This window comes from Lotus japonicus, chromosome 5, assembly GCF_012489685.1.
Source record: "Lotus japonicus ecotype B-129 chromosome 5, LjGifu_v1.2".
NCBI classification, from domain to species: Eukaryota; Viridiplantae; Streptophyta; class Magnoliopsida; order Fabales; family Fabaceae; genus Lotus; species Lotus japonicus.
Window position 1 is genome coordinate 47458729 of NC_080045.1, and position 21624 is coordinate 47480352.

At 37.4% G+C, this 21624-nt stretch overlaps 2 protein-coding genes across 2 annotated transcripts; one reads left to right on the forward strand and one right to left on the reverse strand.

The window, feature by feature from the left end:
• Positions 1-16058: 16058 nt before the first annotated feature.
• LOC130720077 (inhibitor of trypsin and hageman factor-like) lies at positions 16059-16772 on the forward strand. Its single transcript, XM_057570680.1, has 2 exons — positions 16059-16148; positions 16339-16772. The coding sequence occupies exons 1-2, from the start codon at positions 16133-16135 to the stop codon at positions 16530-16532; spliced, it is 210 nt and encodes a 69-aa protein (XP_057426663.1). The 5' UTR covers positions 16059-16132; the 3' UTR covers positions 16533-16772.
• A 1547-nt stretch (positions 16773-18319) lies between these two features.
• Positions 18320-18730, reverse strand: LOC130719667 (uncharacterized). The gene has a single exon (XM_057570278.1). The coding sequence runs from the start codon at positions 18728-18730 to the stop codon at positions 18320-18322; it is 411 nt and encodes a 136-aa protein (XP_057426261.1).
• Between the last annotated feature and the right edge of the window lie 2894 nt (positions 18731-21624).

Genomic DNA, 21624 nt, shown 5'->3' on the forward strand with positions numbered 1-21624 from the left:
AACTGATATATAATATTTCTATACTGTAATCATAGAAATATTAGGCTAGTGTTGGATCACACTTTCCTAGTAAGGGAAAGTAGGAAAGCTCTTAAAAAAGAAGAAATAAAAACAAAAACCACCTTCAATTCAACCTTTTTGCAGTTAGAAAAGCAGGGTGATGCAATGCACTTTAACTTCTACTTTCTACAAATGGGAGAGTCATACAACTTTTCCACATGAAAAGTTTCCAAAGGTTCTAGTAACTTGTAATTTGCACATTCCGTTGGTGATGGAGACTCAAGAGGTTCTAAATTCTAACAATCAACTTTAATTCCAAAATATAAAATTAAGCAGAAAAAAGAAATGCAGAAGAATCAGTGAATATTTGAATCCAGTAACACCAGAAAAGAAAAGTTGAATTCACAAGTTGCAATCAGAGAGGAACCTACCTCAATTGTGACTTCCCCAGCAACAGAACCCTCCTTGGCTTTAGAAATCAGCAAGTTATAGCTTTCATCCACTCCAAGTTGAAGCATAGGTATTTCTATGGTTGTGTTATTGACACTTTGAAGAGGAGCAAAAATGTCCAACACTACATATGAAATATAAAGCCTCAATTCATTTAATAATAACCATATACCTGAATAAATAAAACTGTCGAATAATAAACAGAATCAGGAAATGTGTGCTTCAAAATTCAAGAACCTTTGTCCAAGCAATGAAAGAAACTATCACTAACTAAGGTTTGACACCAAGAAGCAAACATAGACATTAAAAATCAATCTTTAGTCTAGCGATTACTTTTGTGCTGTAAAATTACTTAGTTGGAAAGGTTAAAAGTAAAAGGACCAAATCAAATAACAACTTTTACATAAACAATTATGCTAGAATGTAAATAGAACACTATATAGTGGAAAGCCAGTGAGATTGCAAGGCATATGGTTTAGTAAGTTCACCATTAGCAAACATCTCCCACTTCATAATAACCTTTGCTCAGATCTTCAATGCTTCTCTCCTTTTCCCTAATATTAACAATACAATTCTTAACAATACAATACAATATAATATTCGAGATTTCATTACAGTTTCATTAACAATACAATGCTTCAGAATAATACCCAATACTAACAATACAATGCGATAAGTAAAAAGTTCTGGATAAGCTTCGAATTGAATTGAAAGGTGCAGACATTGGGGAAATCAGTGGAAATAAGGGATGATTTAAGAGAAGGGCAAATGGGATATGGGAAAGCAGATGAATGAGGGGTTCACAACATGGGGTATTTATAGCAAAATTGAACAGATTTTCTGGCAGACCTACAACTCTATCAGTGGTAGGTACTTGAATCTATAAAATGAGTATTACAAAATGCAAATTAGCACAAAAAAAATGAAGGGAATAGAAATACAGATGAATGAAGGTACGAAGGTACTGGCTTAAAGATAGTCTAGCCGTGATTTACTCCTTGGAACTGTAATGAAATGAGAGAAGGATGAGCAAGCAACAGTAGATCGATGGAGGTGTTGGACCATGAATGGAGCCACCGAATCGGCGTAACAGTGCACCGGCGGCCGAAAGTAAAGCCAGATCAATCGGAGAAGACAGAATCGATGGATTGGTGAGAAGTGGGTAGAAATAGGAACGAAAACACAGAATCAGTGCTAGAGTTTCGGTTTGATGTGGAGAAAAGGACGGTTGTGGAAGAGAAATCAAGAGGTGATGGATGGTTCGGCGGAGCAGGAGGAGCAGGTAGAAAGGGAAAGGTTACACGCAAAAGAAAATCGTTCATGGCAGATGAGGAGAACCAAACCTAAATTCAGAAACGACGTCGTATGGGCCCTGCAAAGTTGGAAAAAAATAATTAAAAGAAGGCTGGACACGTGTCAAAACGCAATAGGATGTCTTTTAGCTACCGTGGTGGAAGAATAAGAAGTAGTAGATTATAAGTAACAACAACGATTTTATCTATCCCATTGAGCTGGTCACCCATGAAGGATAAAATTGTATGGAGATGGCGAGAGGAGGGAGTTTATACGGTAAACTCCATGTATAGGCAGCTGCAGGAGGAGAAAATGGAGACAATGGTGGGCTCATCATGTTCGTATTCATGGAGCAAGGTTTGGAGATTGAGAGTGCCAAATAAAATTCGCCATTTTGTCTTTCGTGTGTTAACCAATTCCCTGCCGTGTGGACAAAGCCTCTCTAGACGAGGTGTTTTTGTAGCACCGCTGTGTCCCCTATGTCAGTCAGTGGTACTAGAGAGTTTGGAACATATTTTCCTCCAGTGTGAGTGGTCACAGCGCTTGTGGTTTGCCGCACCAGTGTCCTTAAGGTCTGATACGATTGATGCACTGCAACCATGGTTGGAGAGCTTAATATCCAGTGCGGAGCCAGGTCTGGTACAGGTAATTGTTATGCTTCTTTGGGCAGTGTGGAAACAAAGAAATGAAGTCTTGTTCAAGAATGCAAGTCCTAGTATAGAAGCCTCCATCAGTATGGCCTTTGGGGTGCTGAATGATTGGCTAGCGGCTCAAGAACAGCACGAATCAAGTGATGCATTGCAGGATGAGGAGAACACACATGAACAACCTAACTGGAAACGACCAGCACCAGGATGCTTTAAGCTCAACGTTGATGCAGGGTGGACAGGGGAAAATGGTCAAGGGTATGGCTTGGTTATTCTGGATCATGAAGGTGAATGTTTCTTCGCAGCAACGAGCTTTTCTACGTACCGGTTGAGCCCGTTAATGGCTGAGGCGGTCGGTGTGCGTTGGGCGCTGGCGGAGGCTCTGAGAATTGACATGGACTCTATCATTGTGGAAACCGATTCAGCAGCGGTTATTTCATGTTTTATAGGTAGCAAATCTGTTGCTAATTTAGAACCTGTTATTCAAGATTGTAGAGATCTTGCGGTTCAATTTACATCTTTCAGTATTATTCATACTAAGAGGGAAGGGAATAGAGTAGCTCATGCTCTAGCAGCTAAGGCCTCAGACTATCAGAATCGTTGTTGGTGGTCTGAGTTTCCATACTTTCTCAACTCCGCTATTTTAGCTGATGTATTTTCTGTTTCAATCTAATGAAAAAGTACTTTCCATCAAAAAAAAAAAAAACAACAACGATAAAATATATTTATATTAATCATATATTTATCTAAATAGGCTATATTGTTAGGCTTTCAAGATTTTTTGAATGGTTTAAGCCTAATCTTTTTTAACTAATTAAATAGACTTTTAAAAAACTTAAGCATTGTTTATTTATTAATGGAAAATTACACTGATCTCCCTTAAGATTTATCATTATTGCGCTGACCTCCCCTCTATTATTCAATAAGACACTAACCACGTTTATTTTATTGCAAACATTGCACTTGCCTCACTGAGGTTTATAATTATTGCATTGACCTCCCCTAAAATTTATCATTATAACATTCACTACTGTTCTAATATTTTAAACGATATATGAAGGAGTGAAAGTCAAAGTATTCTGTAAAACAAATGGGAAGTCGGTATAATAATGATAAACCTAAGAGAGGTGATTGCAACTTCTCCTTTATTAATTTAGCTTAGCTCAATTTTTCTTTTTCTTATTACTATACATCAACATGTTTAAAATATATAAAGAAGTCAATAAATATATAATTTTATATAATAAAATCTAGCGTAGCAATAAAAATAAAAATAAATTAATATTTTATTGATTGTATTTAGTTAAACTGATTGCCTTGTTAGACTTAAAGACTTTTTGTACAATTTTTTTTTTACATCGGAAAAATAAATTGCACTTGCTAAGAATTGATCTCTGGACCTCTATTACCCAATTCATATTTTTTTTGATAGGCAATTACTCAATTCATATGTCCCATATTTTTTACTATTTTAACTATCACTCGGGGACTTTCTATACGATTTATGCCTAACTTTTTTAATTAAATAAGTTTTTAAAGAAGCCTTAGCCTTGTCTATTTATCAGTTTGATTTGAGCTTGATGTAATTTAGGTCATAGACCTCTCTAAACAGTGTGGCTTATTTTCATCCCTATATATTATTTCATTGCTACACATTCTTTAATTTCTCATTGGTACTTTCTTTTTATATTTTTTAAATAAAAGAAAGGAAAATTGAAGTGCAAGGCTTGTCATTCCGATTGTCAATTTGTCATGAAAAATAAAAAAGTCAAAAATCAAAATGTACTGTTTTACTTTTATTAATCCATGCTCTATGACAACAACAAAAAAACACAATAAAATACCCTCCAACATATGTATTTTTTTTATAAGCCATAACAAATATATAAATGAAGGCACAAGGGGTGCGACCCTTCAAGTAACAGTACAGGAATCAAGATTTAAGCATCACAGGGAAACAAGGGGATATGAGAAGAAAAAAAAAACAGGGGAGAAAGGGTGAAAGAAAAATAAAATAAACATAGCAATAGAGGCCTATATATGCTAGAGAGCAAGCCTTTAACACACCAGCCTTCACCCACAGTAGCTGCAAAACAGTCCCTTCCACATCCGCATAGTCACCACCCAAGCCAAGCCAAGAAAACCACAACAATAGCAATCGAACAACAAGTATCCAAATACCCCACCCAACCACCCACCACAACAACAATTATATTGCAGTAAAATACCTAAGGGTCTTGAGACACGAAGAAGGTTGAGAGTGTTGGAATGGCGCAGCGGAACGCTAGACTCTTCACAGTCTTACGGCTCATGAGGGGGTTGAGAGTTTACCATCCACACATTGGGTTAAGAGGTTAAGAGCATAAGTGGTCTTGGACATCATCCACATACATTCACCACAAAACCTTAAGGCAATGGGTGAGTGGGTCGTTCCACTTATAAACTCTTTAACACAATTGTTACTTCAACACTCCCCTTCAATTGTGAATCCATTTTTTACTCTCTTTTTTCATGAGATTTTTTCCTTTTTTTCTTGGAATTTTTATTCCTTTTTTTTTTACTCCATTTGAGCACTTCACTTCGTACATTCTTGTATCGCCGTTGTAACTCAACACCAACGGGGCTCACTGCCTTCTAATCTCCACAACTTCAGGATGGTTTAACGATACAAGGAGTCGTCACATCATGGTTGCATCATTGACATCACTCGCCATCGACCTTTCACTTAGATCGTCACACCATTGTCATTTCATGGTTGCATCATTGACTTCACTCGCCATTGACCTTTCACTCGGTCATTGCACACCATCGACTGCACTTGTCGTTGACCATGGTTGCACCATCGACTCTTTCTTTGTCACAGGTTCACTTGAACCAAAGCTCTGATACCACTGTTGGGTCTGGATGCGTGCAGGCCTGGATGAGGGAAAGTGGACTTGTGACGCTAGAGTAGAAGCTTTACCCAAAAACCTTAAGAAAATTGAGATTGCAACTCTCCAGCTTATATTCCATTCATTTAGTCTTCATCTTAACAATCTGGGACTGCATTTGTATATTTTCAACACTCCCTCTCAAGTTCAACTGGATTCGTCTTGTTGGACTTGCTCTGTCTAGGCTTGTACTCAAGCGGGAACCTCAGAGGCTGTCGTTTTTTTTTTTTGGCTTGTGCTCCTTCTGCGAACCTGAGTCTCATGGACCCATGGCTTTTTCCTTTTTTTTTTTCGTTGATATATTTTTTCTTTTTTCTTTTTTTTTTCCAACTTTTTTTTTGGATCATGGGCCGTTTGGCAAGTGAGCTCCGGTACCACTGTTGGAGAGGCGCAGCGGAACGCTAGATTCTTCATAGTCTTACAGCTCATGAGGAGGTTGAGAGTTTACCATCCACACATTGGGTTAAGAGGTTAAGAACATAAGTGGTCTTGGACATCATTCACATACATTCACCACAAAACCTTAAGGCAATGGGTGAGTGGGTCCTTCCACTTATAAACTCTTTAACACAATTGTTACTTCAACGGAGAAAGCCATTCATAAGCATAAAAATGGAAACCCTTGACCTTACCGGACAACCAATATGGTCACCAACAAAGAAAACGGCAAAGATGTCTGATTGCAAAGGCAAGAATATCTTCAAATGTATAAGAGCTATATAAATCTATGCACAATAGTGATATCCATAAGATGCAATTATAGAATAATGTCTCTAACTAGGAGTTGTGTATAACTTGAGGCATGGCATTTTGTGTAGGTAGCACTAGCAGGCCATAATTGAAGAACATAAAAAGTTCAAGTCATCTCGGAAGGATCCCTTGTTACCTTTGATTACCGTACTGATAGGCTTCGGATTTATGTTGACAAACGCATGAAAATTGGATAGACAAAAGTGCATTCACCCTGAGGTTTACATAATGAGGATTCACATCATCAATTCATCATCTCCAATTTTATGTTCCCTTGTCGAAAATGAAGCTTAATTGTCGAAAGATTTTTCTCTTTTATTAATTTCTTTTATTTCTACTTTCTTTTCTTATAGTTATGTTGTGCAGTAAACATTAAAATATGGTGGTGTTATTTTTGCCAGAGGAACAAACTATTTGACAAACATGTTCATTGTCATTTGTCATCAATCAATTATGCCAAATGATGAAGGTTATTACTTTAGTTCTACCTCTGAAATTTAGTATCTAAATGTTTGGTTTCTACTCGTTCCACTATAATTCTAGTTGTTAATAAATCAGGAACCTTACAATTTCAAAGTCAATAGTTTACATTAGAGCACAGTTTAAATAATAGTACTAGTTTAGCTCAAGTGATAAAAGTTAAGGGATATAAGGGTTGGGTTGGGTGGGATAAAGGGTGAAGCCGTGAAGGATTTAGGGTTCGAACCCTAAGAAGAGACTAAATTACTAATATTACTAACAACTAACATTTGCCTATCAAATAAAAATTTACGTATGGCTTAATGGAGAAGGTGAGACGCATGGCGATATTGTGGGCGTGGGCGGTGCCTAGTGTGTTAAGTGATGAGTGTTCACTGAGGAGACTCGGGGGGAGAAGGGTGTTGACGTATGGAAGCGACGGTTAGACGGAGCTTCGAGGCGGACGAGGAGGTTGAAGACAAAAGGGAAAATGAGGTTTTGGGTTCCAAAATGTGAGAGTGGTCGGGAGGAGGTTAAAGAGCCCCTTTTCCTTCAAAATAAGCGTCGATTTATCCGACACTAGGTTCAAAATGAAGTAGAGGTAGCCTTTATGGACTTTAGGTCAGGCCTAGTTGAAGTTATGTCATTTGAATCGAGCTACTTTTATATTAAAAAATCTTTATTAGCCAACGCTATATTTTGATGTTCAATTGACACTAAACAATCTATCATAAAAAAACAAATTAATATAGTAAATATACATAAGTTTAAATTATAAATAACAAATATAATTCACAAGAGACTGAAATAGTGAAATCACATGCATGAAACCCAGATTGTGCAAGGCACTTTGGAGGAGAATGACATCTTCAAAAAGGTTTGGGCTCTAGTTGCACCTTCCAATATCCTTGCCTTTTCCTGGAAGGCTTTGTTAGACAGACTAAAGGAAACCTCAAAAAGAGATTTACGTGGGGGATTTGGATGAGCTGCTACAATTGGCTTGGCATCCACGTCGTTATACATGAGGACCCTAAATCCAGCTTCGTACAGCACGAGCCTAGTTACAAGCTCAAAGGGTGGGTGGTGGTGTTGGCTTCATATTTTGATGGTTTCGACTTTTACTTCCAAGTTCCAAAGAGGTCGAATTATGGATTAATAGAAGTGGAAATTTGCCAAGTGTGGAGTAAAGGTTCTTTATCTTTGTGTGCTGCTGTTTTCTTTTTTCTGTCTTCCTGTTAGTTTTTTTTTTTTGCTTTTTGGGCTCTCCCTAGTTCCCTGGCTGCTGCTTCTTCAATAATATTATCTTTTAATTTTCAAAAACAATGGTTTAGGTTGAAAGCTTCGTAACTCGAATAGGATAAGCTTTGATGTTCGACTGGACTAGAAGTCAGTTATTCAAGGGTAAAATTTAAAGAACACGTGTAGAGTAAGCAAGCAATCAAGGGACACTTGTAACATGAATATCATCCGATCGTTAGAAGACAGTTTATTTGTAGGTCTAAAATAGAAAATTTGATGTTGTAATCGGGGTTCACAATCCATTTTACTCTAAACTCTTAAAAAGCTTCCAGTCGAACAATGCAAACTACAAGCAATAATAGATGAAAAGAGTATGAATCTTTGTGAAGCTTTAATGTTTTATTTAGTACTTTTCAATAAAGATTACAGTTCATATCTTTTATTCATTTCAGTCGAATTTATTTTGTTTCCTTTCTTTGATTTGTTTACTATCAATGGTTAATTCTTAATTTGATAAATTGCATCAAACTTTTTATTAAAAGAACACAAGAGGACTCGAATCCAATCCCAGATTGATCTTTAGATTCTCTTATTTGTTTTACCAAAATTTGATGTAAACAAGTGGACAATTTGGATCGCCTGTCTTTGGTCCATATGGTTGCTTAGGAACTATGTATGCTTCAATTCAGGGACAACAAGCATGGAAAAGGTGGTGGAGCTAATTAAATTCCGCTCATGGAAATGGCTAAAGAGCAAAAAGAAAAAGAAGGATTTCAAAATGAATGGTTCACTAATTCAAAATATTGTTTGGGGGTTGGAGGGATTTAGTAGTAGCAAAGAGACGTGGTCCTTAGTGGCTCCTTTGTAAGACCCAAGTTTTTAAACTTAGAATAAGTGGAAGAGATTTCCATTTACGCTTAGGGTTGATGTATCGTGACGGGAAACCTGAACTAGAGTTTACCAAATGAAATAAATTTATGAAGGAGAAAGTTCAGGAAAAGTCTAAGGATTGTACCAGGATCGATAAAAGGTATAGCACGATCGATTCGCTAAAACCTAGGACAAGAACCTTAGGAAAAGACTATGTTCCACCCTTGGAACACTGTAGGAATTTATTCCAAAAATCTTCAGAGAAGTGTTAGAACTTCTCTTTTTCCATATATAACAATCGTTTCGAGGCGAAACTCTAGGATCTACGAACGTCCGATTCCAATCATCGGAAGTTTGCCGAAACCGAAACCCTGGTATTTCAAAACCCTAGAATCACCCGACAATGAAGACTTTTCCTATTTGGAACATCAAATGAAGATTCCACACGCGTACACCCATTTCTCTTGATGATTTCAATCTTTCTTCAGAAGGAAGTTTTCTATTCCGACATCCGATGCAAAAAGCAACTTATCGGGTAAAATAGTTTTACACCGACTTTGCATTAGTTACCAAAAATACAAAGAAACCTCTTTTGAGTTTTGGATTTATGTCGCCAAAACCTATCCTAGAATTCACGGAGAATGAAGCCGGAAAAATCAGATTCGCGAAACTTTCATTTTACCGCGTTTTTGCCAACCTCTATATATAGCCAAGAAATGAGAAAATATCACAAAACTTACCCATTTCTTCCCAAGGAGGCCGCGAGTTTGAGAGGAGAGGAGGAGAAGAAGATTTTGTTCATTTCTTGCTTGATCGTCGATTAATCAGTTGCTACTTCAAGGTGTCGAGGTATAGTCGCTAATTCTTACCTCTGATCGCTTTTTCTATAGCTTTTCTCTATGTCTTTCTGTGCTCATAGTTTTGAGGTTTTTGCAAAACTATCCTGAATACTTCATTTTTTATTCTAAGCATCTTCCTTACGTTCCCAAGATCACTTCTGTCGGATTAGTTTTTCCGTTATGTCGCCGGATTTCCGCCGGAATCAATTTCGGCTTGAAATACCCATTTTTAAGCAAAGTCTCAACCTTTGGGCTGAAAACTATCGCCTTAGCTTAGTGCTAGTAGGATTAGTTGTCATAAACGTCGTTGGTGACGTCCCCATCCAATTTGCTTTTCGAAATTTCAGTTTTGAATTTCTGAGCTGAAAATATTGACCAAAATACCCCTGCGACAGTTTTTGATCCGATAATTTTTCCGAGTTTAGAATACCCTTAGTTACGGCTAATGATAGCATAGGAACCAAGTTTGATCGAAGAAAAATCGACCCACCTATTTGTGAATAGTGGCCGAGAGCTATAGAGGAGGAGGAGGAAAATTTCCTTTTCAAAAACTTGTCCTTTCGCGCTAGATTATCGTACCTCGGAGTATATACTACTTCGTGTAACCTTAGTGAGTATTGATTACTGAGTTTCTGATAGTCTTTGATGGAATTCTGTGGTTTTACTCTAAAGGTTCTTTTGAAGAATTTCCTGAAGATCAAGGAGCTCATTGTGAAGGAACGTTTGAGGAGAACGCTGGAATAACTATAGGTAAGGGCAACTTACCTTACTAGCTAATGCTTTAGGTGTCGATGCTTTCGACATTGATTTACTGTTTATGCACTTGTTTGTGTTTTGATTGGAAAAATGTTTTCTGAGGCTTCGGCTGACAATGTAGATGATTCATCTACTGAATGTTTTTGAGAGTGAATTTCATGTTAAGTGCTAAGTGGGTAATTTAGGATGTGTGGTGCATGCTTTATATGCTAAGTGCTACGTGGTTATTGCATAATATGTTGATATATGACGTGCTGGTTGATTGTGCTGAGTTAATTATGCTTTTGCAATGAAATCTGAGATTCTGAGGAGTGAGAATAGCGGGCAGGTCATGCCGATTTTATTTTGAGAGTGTTGAGGAAGCTTGATAGGACGAATGAGATTCGGGCCTTGTTATGGTTTTTCATGGATCGAGGCATTCTCAGGAGTCATTTGGGATTAGTAGATCCCGAGAACTTATAAGATTTGCGATATGACAAAAGTGGAAACTATTTTGTAAGGAAAACTCATAATACATTAAACAACCTTGAAATCTTTTAATGATGATAATAATCTCGAAGGAAAGCTTAGGGGTCAAATCTTAGTTTTTGGAAAAACGAGAAGTGTCGTCGGATCCAAGTGTTGAGATATTGATAAGGTTTGAGTATGTTGGTACTCTGGTGCTCTGGGAGCAGTTGTGTTATTGGGCTATCCGAGAGATAAGCCGGGAAACGAGTAGTTTCCGAGTATGTCGATACTCTTGTTCGTTGAGCAGTTTTGACCATCGGATGGAGATGAGTCGGATGATTTGGAGATCATCATGAGATAATGTTTATACCTTCGGGTACAGTTTATGCCTTCGGGTACAGTTAATGCCTTCGGGAACAGTTTACACCTTCGGGTAATTCGGACATCGACGGGGGATATGATCGACCGTGAGGTTAGGATCGACCTGTTGATTGTCGGGCATAGCGGAGGGAAAAGTCGACCCGCAGGGTTAGGACTGATCTGGCTATGTCAAGGTTGTAAGTGACACTCGGGGGTTAGGGTCGACACAATGCCAGTGTTAGGACCGACTCGATCGTGCCCAGCCTACTTCTTCCGGAACTGTCGAGATTGACGATGCATTGACATATCATGCACTCTAATTATATTCGTTATGTGTTTTGATGAGTAGATGTTGATAAATATCGTTACGGGCTTTGATGATTGAATTGTACTAGAGAATTGATAACATGCTATGTTTAAACCTTAGGGTAGACAATGCAGAACTTATATGTATATATACAACATATATATATATACCCCTTATACTTTACCTGTTGTCTTGTATTCTCTATACTATAATCCGTAAGTTGACCCTTGCACGTGCTACCTGTGTTTGGGGGGCTATGTATGCCCTTTTTGTCAGATGCCGTTGACGGATTGTTTCGTGGTGCTTCGTCGTACGGGGAAGACCCGGAGCGACATGACTACTACTGAGCCTTCGACGTGGACCCGGACTGAATGCATGACCAGATGAGGGTCGACGATGGAAGTTTAGGGATGGGTGTTTAGAGTCTACTAAGGTTGGGGGTTAGTGTCATAGCTCTGACTTATTCTTATTTTGAGGGCTTGTGTTGCTGACACTTGACCTATCCTTTTTGGGATTGTACATTTTGCCTACGGGCGTTACACTTTTCTACTTTCCGTCACTGGAGGTTACTCGTGACGAGGTTGCTACTTACAGCGGGGGCTGTAATTATTATTGTACATTAGTTCTGTTATCTTTAGTTGTTGAGTTTCATTTCCTTTAGTCTCTAATATCATTATCGAAAAAAAAAATTCACGTTTTCCGCTTTAAGTTTCTTTTTGGTTACTAAAGTGACGCCACCGAAATCGGGGTGTTACATCCTTGGTGGTTGCATATGGTAAAATTGGTAGCTGGCTTTGATTTCCATCTTGGTGTGAACGTGTGTGGCTTGTGTAGGCGGTGGAGCAGATTGTTTTATTTTTGGTGTTGTTGCGTGGCTTGAGGATTGCCCAGTTTCTCCCCTGTTTCTGTTTTTTGCCAGCACAACTTTTCGGAGGAATTTACGGTACACAATTGAAAGCTTGTGTAAGGTTACACATTGCCCTTTTGACATGCACTAGCAGGTTTTTCCGGTTTTTAAAAAAATAAATAAAAATACATATTTATTAATTACAATAATTAACTTGTGATAATTTTAATTAAGTTAATTGGATCTATTAAACTGGAATTCAGAACCAGTTCATCATCATCAACATCAACAGATCTGAAAAAAAAACCCAGATCTCTCCACCTTCCTCAGCCACCGTCCACTCCGCCACCGCTGTCACGCCTCTTCTTCCAGAATTCATATCACCTCAGAACTTCTTCCACATATTCAGCATCAGCAACCCCAACTCAGGTGAAAAGGCGTTACCTTTGATGACCCCAATGTCTAGATTCGACCTATAGCTGCTGAACGAGATCCAGATCGAGAGGGAGACGAAGGCCGCTTGACGAGGTTGAGGTGTGGATCGACCTCCTCGGCATTGTGGATGGCGATATCCAAGGCCATTGTCATCGAATCCTGTCAGCCCATGGCTGCAAGCTTCGAACCAGCCCATGGATATCCGGAGATCTGAAGAGAAAAGGGAAATGGGAGATCTGGAGGAGGTGGGTGGCGGTGGCGGTGGCGGTGGCTGTGGGAGGAGAAAAGAGAGAGAGAATAGAGGAAGAAGGAAGGAGGGTCGATGAACGAGTTGAAGGGGGAACCGGGGCTCAGCGGCCGTTGTAGGTGACCGGGGGAGTCGTCGTCGTTGAGGACCTGAGACTCCATTCCGTCATCTTGCGAAGGTTGTCCTGGTGTTTACTGGCGAAACGGCGGAGTCCCACGGTGGTGGTCGATTGGAGTGTGGCTCTTAGCTATTGGGGTAACTCTGTTCCCTCTCATCTCTATTCTTTCTTATTATGGATTGTGGTTGGGTTCTTTAGTGGTCCTGAGAATGAAAATGGTGATTGAAGGCTGAGATGTAGGGTTTCTGGTTTTGATGTTGGGGATTTGATTCTCTGTTTTTTGGAGAGGTGGAAGAACATCATCTGGCATGTGACAAGGAAAAGTTTTGATTTTTCCACTCTAACATCTCTCTTTCTCATGTTGTGGTGTGTGGGTAAAGGCTCCTGGGTTGTTGGGGGTTCTGGCGAGTCATGGGACAGAAACTCGGTGGTGTTGGGTGTGCGTTCTGGACGAAACGAAATATGGGCGGGGATGGGTTCTGGGGATTCATCTGGGTTCTGAAAGAAGAAGTTGAAGATGAATTTTTGGGTTAATGCTGATGGGGTTGAAGATGAGTATTATTCTGTTTTTGCTGATGGGGTTTGATCTGCTTCTTTTCATACTTTTCTTGCCCATTCAGCTTTTGCCATTTGTTTGGGGGAGATGAAGAAATTTACGTTTCTGGAGAAGATATATGATGATGATTTTCTGGTGAAGAAGAAGAGAGAAGAGGAAGAGATTAAGATTAAAAAAAATTGAAATTAATTAAAAGATAAATGTTTAATTAAGAAAATATGTATTTTGATTTTTTTTTTAAATTTCCTATTGTAGGTCAAAAGGTACATGTGTAACCTTAGACAAGTTTTTACTTGTGCATGCTAAATTTTTCCCAACTTTTCTTCATTTTTCTTTCTGTAACTCTTATTTCATCTGGTGATGTTGTACATGGGTAGGGGTACCCCTTCACCAAAATAGGGATTCCCTAGTTTCTCCCCTTTTTTTCATCCGTGCAACCCTTTAAACAAAAAAACGGCTGCCTAAGGCCCCCCCCTTTTTTTCATCCGTGCAACCCTTTAAACAAAAAAACGGCTGCCTAAGGCCCCAAAAAATTAATAGGCCCAATTTTTATTTTGTTAAAAAGTTCCTTGTCTAGCGAACCAGATGAATTTGGGGCTCCTTTGTGCATTTGTTAACTCACATTTATGCTACTATGGCTCCCCATTTGTATCTTTGCCTCTCGTGGGCCTTGGCAATGATATCTGACTTTCTTCAACAAAATAAAATAAGGAATTGAAAGAAACACGTGACATGTGAATCAATGAGATGTTGGGGCTTGGAGTGGGCAGCTTCATTGAAAATATTAACAAAAAATAGAGACTAATTAAAACAAAATAAATAAGAATTCTCCATCTTCTACAAAAATTACCCAATTTAAAAGGGAGGTTACATCAATATTATCAATTTTTGTAAAATGAAATGTTAGAGTTGCTTAGTTATAACACTACTCAAAATGTTAGAAGATTAATATAAAAATTATATTTTGTACAATAAAACACTAAGTCTCTCTTAGATTATTGTAAAAAAAAATCTTTTTAACATTTTTATCTTAGGCCCCAAAATGTCTGTACACAGCCCTGTGTGAACGTGTGTGGCTTGTGTAGGCGGTGGAGCATATTGTTTTATTTTGGTGCTGCTGCGTGGCCTCGGGATTCTCCAGTTTCTCTCTTGTTTCCGTTTTTTGCCAGCACAACTTTTCTTCATTCTTCTTTCTATAACTCTTATTTCATCCGGTGATGTTGTACATGGGTAGCAGTGGCGGAGCCACGTTGAGACAGGGTAGGGTTACAGCCCCCCAAATGTCACGTTTTAATTTGTATATATATGTACCTATGCATAATTTTTAATATAATGTATGTTGTCCTAGTGGTTGTTACTTATGCTGTGTGACTGTCAGGTAGCGTCTTCAATTCCTCCTCAAACCATTTTTTAATTAAATTCCATTTTGACAAACTTGTTTGTGTTTTTTCTAGGTATGTAAATTTGTTTAAGACTATTCATGTACATTATTTCACTTATTATTACTTAATAACTAAAAGATTTTTTTTTTCAAGAGAAAAATTTGTAAAAAATGAAAAAAGCCAATTTCCAACATTATTAATAAAAAATTTCAAAAAAAAAACATTATTAATATAACTTATAATAAATTTCAATGAGTATATAATTTAGTTTAGTCATTAATTTTTGTGTATATATATCTATATGAGTCCATTCGAAATAAAAATCTTTAATTTATGTTTAATATCTTATTTTAATTTGGCCCCCTCATATTATTTTTCTTAGTTCCGCGCCACTGATGGGTAGGGGTGCCCCCTTGTACCCCATTTTTTTCTTTTTTTTGAAAAAATCAAATATATATATATATAAATAGGGACAAAAGCTCAAAGACTAATACATCATAGGAAACAAAAATACAAGGGAAATACAAAGATAAAAACGAGAGCAGAAAAAGAAAGAAACAAAGAGAGAAAAAAAACAGCAAGAAAGATTTGACAGGAAAGAAAAAACAACACTACGACTCCATCCACAAAGGCCAGAACGCAAAATCCATGCTTGAGATTGCCATTGACCACAATCCCAATTTTTTCTAGTAATACTAATTCTTGGCATTCCAAACAAAAAAACGTGCATGTCCCTTTTAATTTTAGGTCTCCTTCTATTCTATGTATTACTTTTAATTTTATTTTTTTGAAATCTATTATTTTTTTTATTCTCTCTTTCTAAAATTAACATTAACTCCATTGATTATTATTATTATTATTATTATAATCCGGATCGTAGAAGTTTCCCATAATTAAGCAATATTGGAGCCATTGTGATCAGAAATAATCAAAAAAGCCGGCCTCAGTCGACAAGAAATCTGATTGCGTAATATTATAAAATTTGACAGTGTCTTTAACAAGATACATACAAATTTTTTTTTGAAAGCCAACAAGATACATACAATAAGATATGACAAATAAAAAAAATTACGGTTATATTAATGGCATCCACTACCTACCAAATATCACTATAAATACCCCCCTAACATAATGCACATCAACTAAATCTTCATCACCAACAAGAGTTGCATATTGTGAGGAACAGAGAAAAGTCCAAAGATGTCTCATTGCGACGGTAAGAATTTGCTTAAACGTGTAAGATATATATAAGCTCTGATACCACATTAAAAATTTAATTAGGCCTAACTCTATTTCAAAATTTAGTTTAGAAGTGATGATTATTATATGTTATATATAAACTTATTTAGTCTTATCTATAGTCAACATAATGTTTTTGCGAGTTGTATAACTTATATATTGTGCAGGTAAGAGCTCATGGCCTGAGTTGGTTGGAGTGTCCGGAAAACGGGCAGAGGCTATAATTGAGAGTGAGAATCAATCAGTGAATGCTAAAATCGTGCCCGAAGGATCCTTTGTTACCGCTGACTTCAGGTGTGACAGGGTTTGGGTTTGGGTCGACAAAGCTGAAAATGTCAAACAGGTTCCACGCATTGGATAGAAAGTCCTGAGGTTGAAATAAGGAGTTAATTAGACTATCTCCAGATTTATAATCTTGTTGAAAATAATTAAGTTTGAGGAATGTCAAAAGATTTTGATATTTTTCTTTCTTTTAATTTCTTAGTTATGTTGTGCATGCAGTGCACATAAATAGATTAATAGGTTTTGGAGGTGTTGTTATTTGCCAGAGGAACAAACCAGAGTCATCTCCTGTCATATTAATAAAGCAAATATTACTGAATCTAGAGAAATGGATAACAGAAAATTGTATTGAATGAAGAAGTAGTTTCAAAGTGTTACATACAAGAGAGTAAAATAGCTGAATGAAAACTAACTATACTAAACTACTAACTAATTGTATACACATCAGCAATTAACTAACTAACTAACTAACCAACTAAAAGTATCACTTAAATAACATCACCAACAGAATGATGAATGTTAATAGCCCCTCAAGATCTGGAATATATCTAAAATTCACAACTTGGTGATGAATGTCTGAAATGTAGAAGATGGAAGACGTTTGGTGATAAAATCTGCTAATTGATGTTTGCTTTGACATGCACTAGCTTGATGATTCTAACTTGGACCAATTCGCTTATGTAATGATAATCCACATCTATGTGCTTAGATCCCTCATGATGAATTAGAAGCCAAACGGATTGAAGAAAGGTTGTAATAAAATAAGAGAATATAAGGAACATGAACCTCAAAGTGTGAGAGCACTCTTTGTAGCAACACAACCTCACTTGCAACTGAAGAAATAGCCTTATATTCTGCTTCTGACTTAGACAATGTAGGTTGTCTTTTTTTTTTTATATCCAATAGATCAAGGCATCTCCTACTCCTAGAAAAATAGAAAAACCAATTATTGATCCTGGTATCTATAATCTATGCAATATTGATCCAATCTGCATCTGAATAAGCAGAGAGATGCATGGAAGACTTTCATGGAAAAAATAGTCACTGGCCTGGTGCTTGTTTCAAGTACTGAAGAACATGGTGGAGAGCATGTAAATGAGGAATTCCCAGGGCCTGCGTAAACTGACTAAGCTTATTGACTGCATAGCTTATATTAGGTCTAGGTATGGTAAGATACAATAATCTACCAATGAGCCCCCCTAAACTGAGAAGCATCAGGCAAGAGCTCACAATCAGATATATTGAGATTGATGTGAGGATCCATAGGTAGTTTGGCTGGCTTTGCTGCCAAGAAGCCAATTGGATTGTGTATTTCTTTTGAGAAAGATTAATACCTTTAGAAGACAGAGCAATTTCCAACCCAAGAAAGTATTTGAGATCTCCCAACACCTTCAATTTGAGCTGTTTTTTGCAATAGAGATTGAATCTTCTGAAGTTCATGTGAAGCCATCAGATCAATATTTGCATGATCTCCATCCAGATCAATATTTTGCAGTTCATGTGGAGGTGTGGAAGGGACTGTTTTGCAGCTACTGGAACTGGAGGATCATCTCCATCCAGATCAATATTTGCATGTCTTGCAAGTAAAGTCATCATTTTATTTTGTCGAGCAAGGGCAACACTATTCGATTGTTATTGTTGCTATGTAATCTTATGTCTCAGTTTTGCTTCAACCTCGACCCTATTTTTTATGCAAAAAGTAATACCCATCCTATAAACTTGAGTGTTGGTAATAATATAAAGCCTGATTGGTAAGTCAAAGTATGACAGCGCAGTATAATCATACTATAAATCCAAAATCTTGAAGGCTCTTTCTCTCATAAAGATAGGCTAGAAATTTCAGGACCTCCAAGACAGCTAAATCTTTTATTCGCTGCTACCAACTTTCTGCTTCTTTCTTTTGGAAGTTGGTGACCTTCTCAGAAATGTGTGTATATCAGCACCAACATTTGTACTTAGCTCGTCAATACTTGAAACAACCTCATTATTACATTTCAATAAGTTGCAAGCCTCTAAAAACGCGGTAGATTTCACCACATCTGGAATAAGGGACGAATCTTTTACCACTTCTTTGAGATGTTCCATCAAAACAAATGCAATGACTCGAAGCATCTTAAGGTCAAACTTATTTGCCAATTCCTTACAGCCTATCATTTTTGCACGCCGGATGATCAACAGTTTCAAGCTAATGAGCATATCAATCTCTGACTCTGAAAGAGAGCAAAGCCAAGCCACATCTTCAACCCTTGTCTCACTACTCTTATCCAATTCAACCATGATTTTCAGTCTTTTCTTCGAGTGTCTTGTCTTCAAAGGATCAAATCGAGGATAACAAGACCTGAAGTCTTATTAAAATCGTTTCAGAATAAACAAATGTCTGTGAAAGTCTGTACGACGATGGCTTGGTCACGCGTCGCAGTGGTGGCTGATGGCAGGACGATCGGTGGTGAAGGTGCTAGCCGCCGCTGTTAGAAATTTCTTCTGTTGAAGATGAAAGAGTAACATAAGCTAGGTCACAAACAAAACAAAGACGGATTGGGCTGCTGGAAAATTGGTAAGTGGCTTCAACCTCGGCACTTATACCTCAGACAATATCAGTGTAGTCTGTATATTGTGATTTGGAAGTTAATGCACTAGCACACATCCTTCCATCCAAACTGAGACCATATACTCTTCCCTTTGCATTTCTTCTCCCAGTTACATCAATCATAATTGCATCATAATCAATTGGATTTGGTTGACTTCAGTTCCCACCATGACTAGGTCCAGAAGATTGTAATTGAGACTCAGCTTGTGAACAAAGATTTATAAAGGTTTCCTAGAAACAAAAATGATAGAATTACTCAAAATGAATCAATTGATACACTTGAATTAGATAAAACTAACATTATAAATGCTAAGTACTTACATAAGTATCACCAGATCTTTTATCTACAAAAGTCTTAGTCTCCTTCCTAAGATGACACTTCTTGAATATTTCACCCTTATATGGCAATCTTCCCAAGCTCTTAGCCTGCACTTGTTTAAACATATAGACATGTGCTAAAAATATTAAGAACAAGGGTCAAAGGCACTAAACGAAGTTTCAATTTCAATACCAGTTATAAACTAGTTCACCACAAAATTCAACTCAAGCAGTAAAACATTGTATTCCACTACGATAATTAGCAAATAAGCTCAATCACATAAGGCTTTCCCTAAATTGAACATCGTACTCATTGCATGGCATATCAAACCATGACACAAACTAAATAAACTAAGTCCAAAACTTTAGAGCACAATCATATGTACACATAAACCGAATCTTTCAAGAATTATATATAAAACTACTAACGATAGTAAACACCTCCTATATATCAGTACTCAACAGTCTCAAAAGAGTTAGAGATACTACATTTTTATTGAAGGCTGGGCATCTTAAGCGTTGCAAATAATGTAATCATCACGACCTCTATTAATTCAATAAGAAGACATATATAGGATAATAAATCTAACAGAAACATGTCATCCAAATGGTTGCCCATGCAATAAAAAATGTGCAATAAGAAAAGTACCTGAAATCCTCACCTAATGAGCTTACTTTGTTAGAAACAATGAATTGATTGAATGATTCTTCTTAGATTCAATGCTTGAAGATTACAGTTTTTATACAAGTTCCTAATCAGTGAAAGATAAAGAAAAACTAACTAACTGAACTCTAACAAACTCTAACTAACTGTAACTAACTGCTAACAAACTAACAAACTCTAACTGACTTGACTTGTGAGTCAAGTTGCTAATTTAAATTACAATAATTCCAATACCCTCCCTCAAATTGAGGCATATATGTCTCTAAGACTCAGTTTGGAAACAAGATGATTGAACTGCGTTGGATGAAGTGCTTTAGTATGCAGATCTGCAAGTTGGGCAGTAGTTGGAATTGGCATGAGTTTGATGATCCCTTGTTGAATTTTCTCCCTAACCAAGTGGCAATCAATTTCTATATGCTTAGTCCGCTCATGAAATGTGGGGTTCTGAGCTATATGAATGGCCGACAAGTTATCACAGTAAAGAGCTACAGGAGACAACATAGGATGATGTAAATCTTTCATCAGATAAAGTAGCCACTGTATTTCACAGGTTGTGGATGCTATTGCTCGATATTCAGCTTCAGATGAGGATCTGGAAATAGTACTTTGCTTCTTGGATTTCCAGCTAATTAAGGAAGTACCATAAAAGATGTTGAAACCTGTGATTGACCTTCGAGTATCAACACATGATGCCCAATCAGAATCACAAAACGCTGTAAGTGTATGTGCTGAAGTCGAAGAAAAGAATAAGCCCTGACCAGGATGTTGTTTGATATAGCGAAGAACTCTAAGTGCAGCATCATGATGCTCTGTCATAGGATTAGATAAGAACTGACTAAGAGTGCTCACAGCAAAACACAGATCAGGTCTTGTGTTTGTGAGATAGAGTAGCCGACCAATCAACCTTCGATAAGCAAGAATGTCTGAACAAGGTTGGCCCGAGCTAGCTGAAAACTTGGTTCCTGGTGTCATTGGAGTAGCAACTGGTTGACTTGCTAACAGGCCTGCATCATCAATCAGCTCTAGGGCATATTTCCTTTGTGACAAGACTAAACCTTCCTTGGATCTTGCTACTTCAATACCAAGGAAAAACTTGAGAGCTCCAAGGTCTTTGATCTTGAATTGTTGATCCAAAATATGTTTGACATGTTGTATTTCTTCAAGATCATCTCCAGTCAATACTATATCATCAACATAGACAAGCAAGATGGTAAGGTGGTTGGCTGTGTGCTTAACAAACAAGGAATAATCTGACTTGGATTGTGTGTAACCAAGTGAGATCAAAGAGGATGTAAGCTTGGAATTCCACTGTCTGCTAGCCTGCTTTAGCCCATATAGAGACTTGACCAACTTACAAACTTGACCAGAATGACTTGGCTTATATCCTGGTGGAAGAGACATGTAGACCTCTTCATCTAAATGTCCATGCAGAAATGCATTATTAACATCCAGCTGTTGCAAGTGCCAGTTATGTGATGCTGCCATAGCAAGAACTAATCTCACTGTGGTCATCTTAACCACTGGTGAAAAAGTCTCAAAATAATCAAGACCATGCTGTTGAGTGTAACCCTTGGCTACTAACCGAGCTTTGTACCTTTCAAT

Bases quoted from the DNA above. Each gene is read 5' to 3' on its own strand.
- LOC130719667 (XM_057570278.1), bottom strand. From the start codon at position 18,730: ATGGTTGAATTGGATAAGAGTAGTGAGACAAGGGTTGAAGATGTGGCT.